The sequence below is a fragment of the Homarus americanus genome, unplaced genomic scaffold, assembly GCF_018991925.1.
Source record: "Homarus americanus isolate GMGI-L3 unplaced genomic scaffold, GMGI_Hamer_2.0 scaffold28172, whole genome shotgun sequence".
In the NCBI taxonomy this organism is placed as follows: Eukaryota; Metazoa; Arthropoda; class Malacostraca; order Decapoda; family Nephropidae; genus Homarus; species Homarus americanus.
The window spans coordinates 525,001-532,500 of record NW_024738604.1 but is presented as its reverse complement, the minus strand read 5'-3'; the positions used below and the strand labels follow the sequence as shown (position 1 = coordinate 532,500).

Genomic DNA, 7,500 nt, shown 5'->3' with positions numbered 1-7,500 from the left:
TTTCACCTTCTCATTTCTCTCTCTCCTCTATTATTTCTCTCTGCTCTTCCCTCTCTTTCCCCCTCCTTTCTTTCTCTCACCTTCTTATCCCTCTCCCTCCTATCTTCTTATCTTCCCTCCTCCTTTCACTTTCTCCTCTCCCTTCCCTGTCACTCCTCCTCCCTTCTCTCTTCCCTCCTCTCCTCCCCCCACCCCCTCTGTGACTCACCTGTGGACCAGACAGGTAAAAACTAATTAACCTGAACGACTCGGTAGTGGGAGAGGAGAAAGCCTGTGTTTATACCTTCCCATTTTTTATACTTGTTCCTCTTCTTCCTTTTCATCTGTCTGTCTCTGTCTATCTCTGTCTGTCCGTCCGTCTGTTACTCCTGTCCTTCTATGGTCACTGATGGATTGAGGAGTGACCATCAGCCACGCCCGACTGTGAACTTCAGGTCAAGACAACACTAAACACCTCACCTCAGTAATTGTCACTTAGTCCTACGGTGGTGTAAACATTGTTAGTGTGTGTGTGTGGTGGTTGGGTGGTTGGGTTGGGTTGACGTGGTTATAAATAAAAGCAATTCTGTATGGCTAGAATTTGGTCTTGTGTGTGTGTGTGTGTGTGTGTGTGTGTGTGTACAAGGCAATATCAGATCGTCTTTGTTTATTGATATATCATGCAACACTGAGCTCTGGCAGCTGTTGTGTTATTAGAGCTCTACCAGGCCTGAAGAGTGTCATGGGAATCGTCACTCGCTCGCTCAAGAGTAGATGATCAGTGTATAAATGTATGTATGGATGTATGTATGTATGGATGTATGTATGTATGGATGTATGTATGGATGTGTGTGTATGTATGGATGTATGTATGGATGGATGGGTGGATGGTTGTATTTATGTATGAGTGGATGATTGTATGTATGGAATGGATGGATGGGTGTATGTACTGTATGTATGGATGTATGGATGGATGGATGGATGGATGTATGTATGTATGTATGTATGTATGTATGTATGTATGTATGTATGTAAAAAATGAATATGATTGTAATACATTTTTTCGCGCGTGTGTTCTTTAGGTGTATTTTTAAAAGTAAGCTGATTACACACACACACACACACAGTAAGGTTTTGGTGCAGGGCAGGAAGTAAAGATGACACCAGCAGATGTTCCTTACTGCGGGCGTGCGTAGGGGGGGCATGGGGGGCATGGGGGGGAGGATGAAGATGACCCCCTCCTTCCTCATCCTCCTCTTTCTCCTCCTCGTTTCCCTCACCCTCCCCTCTCTTCCTCACTCCCTCTCTCTCCCTCACTATCACCTTTTCACCCCTCTCTTTGCCCCATCCCCTTCTCTATCCCCCCTCTTCCCTCTCACCCCTTCTCTACATACTCCAAACACCCTCTCCCTCCTCTCTCCTCCGCCCTCTCCTCCCTCTTTTTTTGTCTCCCTCTCCCTCTCAGCTGGTAGAGGGGTTATGCCAGATGAGGTCATAGTGTGATGGATAGGTGGCGCCAGGTCCCCTCTGACAGGTCGCCATGACAACCAGGTGAGGGAGTTAGGTTACCTGGGTGAGGGGTCTAGGTGGTCTGGATGGGGGTCTAGGTGAGGTCTGGGTGAGGGGGTCTGGGTGGGGGTCTGAGTGGGGTCTGGGTGAGGTCTGGGTGGGGGTCTGGTGGGGGGTCTGGGTGGGGGTCTGGTGAGGGGTCTGGGTGGGGTCTGGGTGGGGGTCTGAGTGGGGGTCTGGGTGGGGTCTGGGTGGGGGTCTGGGTGGGGGTCTGGGTGAGGGGTCTGGGTGAGTCTGGTGGGGGTCTGGGTGAGGGTCTGGTGAGGGGTCTGGGTGGGGTCTGGGTGGGGTCTGGAGTGGGGGGTCTGGGTGAGGGGTCTGGGTGGGGGTCTGGGTGGGGGTCTGGGTGGGGGGTCTGGGTGGGGTCTGAGTGGGGGTCTGGGTGAGGTCTGGGTGGGGGTCTGGTGAGGTCTGGGTGGGGTCTGGGTGGGGGTCTGGTGGGGTCTGGGTGGGGGGTCTGAGTGGGGGGTCTGGGTGAGGGTCTGGGTGGGGGGTCTGGAGTGGGGGGTCTGGGTGGGGGGTCTGGGTGGGGGTCTGGGTGGAAGGGTCTGGGTGGGGGTCTGGGTGGGGGTCTGGGTGAAGGGTCTGGGTGGTCTGGGTGAAGGGTCTGGGTGGGGGGGTCTGGGTGGGGGGGGTCTGGGTGGGGTCTGGGTGGGGGTCTGGGTGGGGTGGGTGTGGGGGTCTGGGTGGGGGTCTGGGTGGAAGGGTCTGGAGTGGGGGGTCTGGGTGGGGGTCTGGGTGGGGGTCTGGTGGGGGTCTGGGTGAGGGTCTGGGTGAGGGGTCTGGTGGGGGTCTGGGTGTGGGGGTCTGAGTGGGGGTCTGGGTGAGGGTCTGGGTGGGGGGTCTGGTGAGGGTCTGGGTGGGGTCTGGGTGGGGGTCTGAGTGGGGGGTCTGGGTGGGGGTCTGGGTGGATGTGGGGGTCTGTTGAGGGTCTGAGTGGGGGTCTGGGTGGGGGTCTGGGTGGGGGGTCTGGGTGGGGGTCTGGGTGGGGGGTCTGGGTGGGGGTCTGGGTGGAGGGTCTGGGTGGGGTCTGGGTGGGGTCTGGTGGGGAGTGTCTGTGAGGTCTGGGTGGAGGGTCTGGGTAGGGGTCTGGGTGAGGGTCTGGGTGGGGGGTCTGGGTGAGGGGTCTGGGTGGGGGTCTGAGTGGGGTCTGAGTGGGGGTCTGGGTGGGGGTCTGGGTGGGGGTCTGAGTGGGGGTCTGGGTGAGGGTCTGGGTGGGGGTCTGGGTGAAGGGTCTGGGTGGGGGGTCTGGGTGGTGTTGTGTTGTTGTGGTACTTTGTCTGTTGGTTTGTCTGTGAGGGTGGGGAATGTGTCTGGAGGGGTGAGGTGTCTGTGTGGAGGGTGAGGAATGTGTCTGGAGGGGTGAGTGTCTGTGGAGGTGGGGAATGTGTCTGGAGGGGTGGGGTGTCTGTGTGGAGGGTGAGGAATGTGTCTGGAGGGGTGGGGTGTCTGTGTGGAGGGGTGAGAGTGTGTCTGGAGGGGTTGTCTGTGTGGAGGGGGTGAGGAATGTGTCTGGAGGGTGAGGTGTCTGTGTGGAGGGTGGGGAATGTGTCTGGAGGGGTGGGGTGTCTGTGTGGAGGGTGAGGATGTGTGTCTGGAGGGGTGGTGTCTGTGTGGAGGGTGAGAATGTGTGTCTGGGGGGTGAGGTGTCTGTGTGGAGGGTGAGGAATGTGTCTGTGAGGGGTGGGGTGTCTGTGGAGGGTGAGGTGTGTCTGGAGGGGTGGGGTGTCTGTGTGGAGGGGTGGGAATGTGTCTGGAGGGGTGAGGTGTCTGTGGAGGGTGGGGATGTGTCTGGAGGGGTGGGGTGTCTGTGTGGAGGGGTGAGGAATGTGTCTGGAGGGTGGGGTGTCTGTGTGGAGGGTGGAATGTGTCTGGAGGGGTGAGGTGTGTCTGTGGGAGGGTGGGGAATGTGTCTGGGTGGGGTGTGTGTGGAGGGGTGGGGAATGTGTCTGTGGGGGTGGGGTGTCTGTGTGGAGGGTGAGAATGTGTCTGGAGGTGGTGTCTGTGTGGAGGGTGAGGAATGTGGAGGGTGGGGTGTCTGTGTGGAGGGTGAGATGTGTCTGGAGGGGTGAGGTGTCTGTGTGGAGGGGTGAGGAATGTGTCTGGAGGGTGGGGTGTCTGTGTGTGGAGGGTGAGGAATGTGTCTGGAGGGTGGGGTGTGTCTGTGTGGGGGTGAGGAATGTGTCTGGGGTGTGGGGTGTCTGTGTGGAGGGTGGGGAATGTGTCTGGAGGGGTGAGGTGTGTCTGTGTGGGGGGGGTGGGGAATGTGTGGAGGGGTGAGGGGTGTCTGTGTGGAGGGGGTGAGATGTGTCTGGAGGGGTGGGAGTGTGTCTGTGGAGGGTGAGGAATGTGTCTGGAGGGGTGAGGTGTCTGTGTGGAGGGGTGAGGAATGTGTCTGGAGGGGTGAGGAATGTGTGTCTGGAGGGTGAGGAATGTGTCTGGAGGGTGAGGTGTCTGTGTGGAGGGGTGAATGTGTCTGGAGGGGTGAGGTGTCTGTCTGGAGGGGTGAGGAATGTGTCTCTAGAGGTGGGGTGTCTGTGTGGAGGGGGTGAGGGAATGTGTCTGGAGGGGTGAGGTGTCTGTGTGGGGGGGTGAGGAATGTGTCTGGAGGGGTGAGGTGTCTGTGTGGGTGAGGAATGTGTCTGGAGGGGTGAGGTGTCTGTGTGGAGGGGTGGGAATGTGTCTGGAGGGGTGGGGTGTCTGTGTGTGGAGGGGTGAGGAATGTCTATGGGGAAAAAATCTCATAGGGAAAAAGTGTCTAGGGAGAGGGCGAGAAGAGTGTGTCTATGGATTCTAGTGGAAAAAATAAAGATATACAGTATGTACCGGTATCTTCTCCTCTCTCTCTCTCTCTCTCTCTCATGAGGGCTAGCGAGAGAGAGAGGAACAAGCTGGTGCATGGATCGTTTGGACGGGCTGGGTGATGTAAATCCAGGTCGAGTTCTGGTGAGGGGTTAGGGGGGATGGGGAGGGACGAGAAGGGGGTTGATGGGGCTTAGAAGGTGGGGGGGATGGGGGGTGAGAAGGAGGGGGTCTGAGAGAGAAGGAGGAGGAGAATAGAAGTCTATTTATCTATCTTTACACACACACACCGTTTATAATGACGAAATAACAATAAAGTAAATCATTAATAAATAAATAAACAAAGATATATGCACTCCAGTCCTTAACTGCTCCAACTACCTCCTCCCCTCCGGACGACACACCCCCATAATGAAGGAGAGTTTAATGGCCTCTCGCACCTGTAAAGCACCGGTGATCGCTCTTAATGGTGGCGTCTCTCACGGATACCTTTTCATTTTTTTCTGGAGTTTCGTCAGGTTGGCAGGTATCGTGTGTCGTCAGGAGGGTGAAAAGATGCTTGGAAGGTTTTATGATGGTCTGAAGGTGAGGTGGTTCTTGGGTTATGGGGAGGGTGAGGAGGAGGTAGTGTGTAGAGGAGGGAAGAGTGTTTAGTGTTTGTGGAAGGGGAGGGGTGGGAGAGAAGTGTGTAGGGAGGAAGAGTGTTTAGTGTTTGTGGAAGGGGAGGGAGGTGGGAGGGAAGTGTGTGTATGTGTAAGATGAGTTACCCCACCACCAAGCATCATGCCTTCCACCCATTCCATTCAATTCCTCTCCTCCCTTCCTCCATCTTCTTCTTCTCTCCTCCCTTCTCCTTCCTACCTCCCTCCCTCTCTCCCCTCTCACCATCCCTCTCTCCTTCCCTCCCAGCCACCTCTCACCTCAAAGACTACTAACTTGGTCTCTTTCTCCTGACACTTACCTGAGCTACTAATGTCCCCGTGAGGCAGAGAGTTTGGTGGGGGAGGCGGGAGGATTTAGTTGCTCACTTTCTCTTGATAGCTCTGCCTCCTTGATTGCTCTGACCCCGCTTCCTTGTGCCCGCCTTCCTATCTGGTTTAATGGGTTTAACTCTGGTTTTAGCTGTAGTTGGAGGCACGTTATAGCTCTTGGTTTAGTTGTGGTTTATTTATGTGAGTTTTTTATGGTTTGTTATTCTTAGTCATTTTTTTGGGAGGGTGCTAGGATTGGGTGTTTTTCGTCCGTCTCTCTGTCTGCCTTCTGTTTGTCTGTCTGTCTGTCTGTCCACTCTTTCATCCTTCTGTTTTTCTAACCTAAACCTAACCTAACTAACCTAACCTCAACCTAACCTAACCTAACCTCAACTAACCTAACCTAACCATTTGTAAGTCAGGTGTATCAGTTATGTCTCTTCTCCCTACATTATTGTCTAATTCTGTAGTTATTTTACATTTATTTGTTTCTTATTTTCTCTGTTATTATCTCTCTCTCTCTCTCTCTCTCTCTCTCTCTCTCTCTCTCTCTCTCTCTCTTTTCTCTCTCTCTCTCTCTCCTAAGCAGTAAGACTAGAGTGTTTATTTAATAAGAGGAGGTGTAGGTGGTGAGGAGGAGAGGTTCAGGGAGGTGTGTGGGGGAGGAGGTCCGGGGAGGTGTGTGGGGGGGGAGGAGGTCCGAGGAGGTGTGGGAGGTTGGGGGGGTGAGAGGGACTGGGGAGGTGGAAGGAGGGGGTGGGGTTAGAGTTACCTGCTGTCAGAATCTATCAGTGTCCCTCCTAACCCCTCCCTCCCTCCCTCTCTCTCTCTCTCTCTCTCTCTCTCTCTCTCTCTCTCTCTCTCTCTCTCTCTCTCTCTCTCTCTCTCTCTCTCTCTCTCTCTCTCTCTCTCTCTCTCTCTCTCTCCTCTCTCTCCTCACTTTTCCAGCCCTCTCTTCTTCCCTCTCCTCCCTCATCTTTTTTCCTCCTACGCTGGTCTCGCTCTCTCTCGTTCTCTCTTCCTACTCTCCCTCCTTCTCTCTCTCTGCCTCCCTCCTCTGCCTCCCCTAACCCCTCCCTTCATCACCCATCAACGTACAATACCTGAGATGAAAAAAAACAACAAAAACAAAAACAGATAAACATACGCCATTATCACCGTCAGCAAGCTCAATGAATGCTCTTACTGACTAATTAACATGACTGACTGACTGACTCACATATAAAACTGACAGAGATTAAAAGAAAATAATTATATATATCCCACTGTCTTAGCCACCCCACCCCCACACACACACCCCACCCACACACCCCCCCACCCACCACCCCCATCTCCCCACCCCCACCCCCCACCCCCCACCCCCCACCACCCCACCCCCACCCCCACCCCCCACCCCACCCCCCACCCCCACCCCCACACCCACACACCTGTTTGGAGAACTAATAATTAATCGGTGTGTCACGGTCTTTCGTATTCATGTTAATTAATGTTTTCTTCTTCCTTCGACAGGTAAGACTCAAGATGGCGTCCCATACGAGGCCAGACACTTATATAAGTAGGTGAAGAGACAGTTAAGTAAGTGGAGGAAGTAGATAAGTGAGTAAGGGAAGGAAGTGCTTGTAAGTGAGTTAAAGTGGGTCATTAAGTGGTTTTAAGTCATTTTTATTTGAAGTTAATTGTCTGTTATGAAGGTAAGTCACTTTTAGCTCTCTTTTGTCGTGCTAAGTAACCTTTAGTTGTCTGTTATTAAAGCTAAGTCACTTTATGTGTCTATTATCAAAGTTAAGTCACTTTTACCTGTCTATTAACAAAGCTCAGTCACCTTTAGCTGCCTTATCAAGCTAAGTCCTTTATATCCTTTTATCAAGCTAAGTCACTTTTCCTGCGTAGTTATCAAGGTCATTCCATTTACTGGAAAGTTTTCAGCTGTGAGACATTTGGTGATCGTTATTATTCGCTAAAAGCTTTATCATATCGCTGTCGTAAGCTGGAATCAAACATTTTAGCTGCCTAAGTTTTTTTTAAGCTGTAGCCAGTTTATTGTTAGCTGTACATCAATTTAGTTACAATAATTATCAAGAAAAACGACTGTAGCTTTTTTATTCGTCAACCAGAAGAAATTTTAGCTTAGAAATTATGAAGCTGTCGTGTCGAAAAATTGTTTTAGGTACTTAGATAA

The 7,500-nt window shown here is 53.0% G+C and overlaps 1 protein-coding gene across 1 annotated transcript in view; it reads right to left on the bottom strand.

The window, feature by feature from the left end:
- LOC121874090 (proline-rich extensin-like protein EPR1) overlaps positions 1-7,500 on the bottom strand; it is a 14,495-nt gene that overhangs the window by 1,732 nt on the left and 5,263 nt on the right. Inside the window, exons 4-5 of the mRNA XM_042378007.1 lie at positions 5,379-5,472; positions 1,549-2,840 (exon numbers count right to left, since the gene is read on the bottom strand). Of these exons, the coding sequence (XP_042233941.1) occupies positions 1,549-2,840; positions 5,379-5,472 (1,386 nt within the window). The remainder of the gene's footprint in view (positions 1-1,548; positions 2,841-5,378; positions 5,473-7,500) is intronic.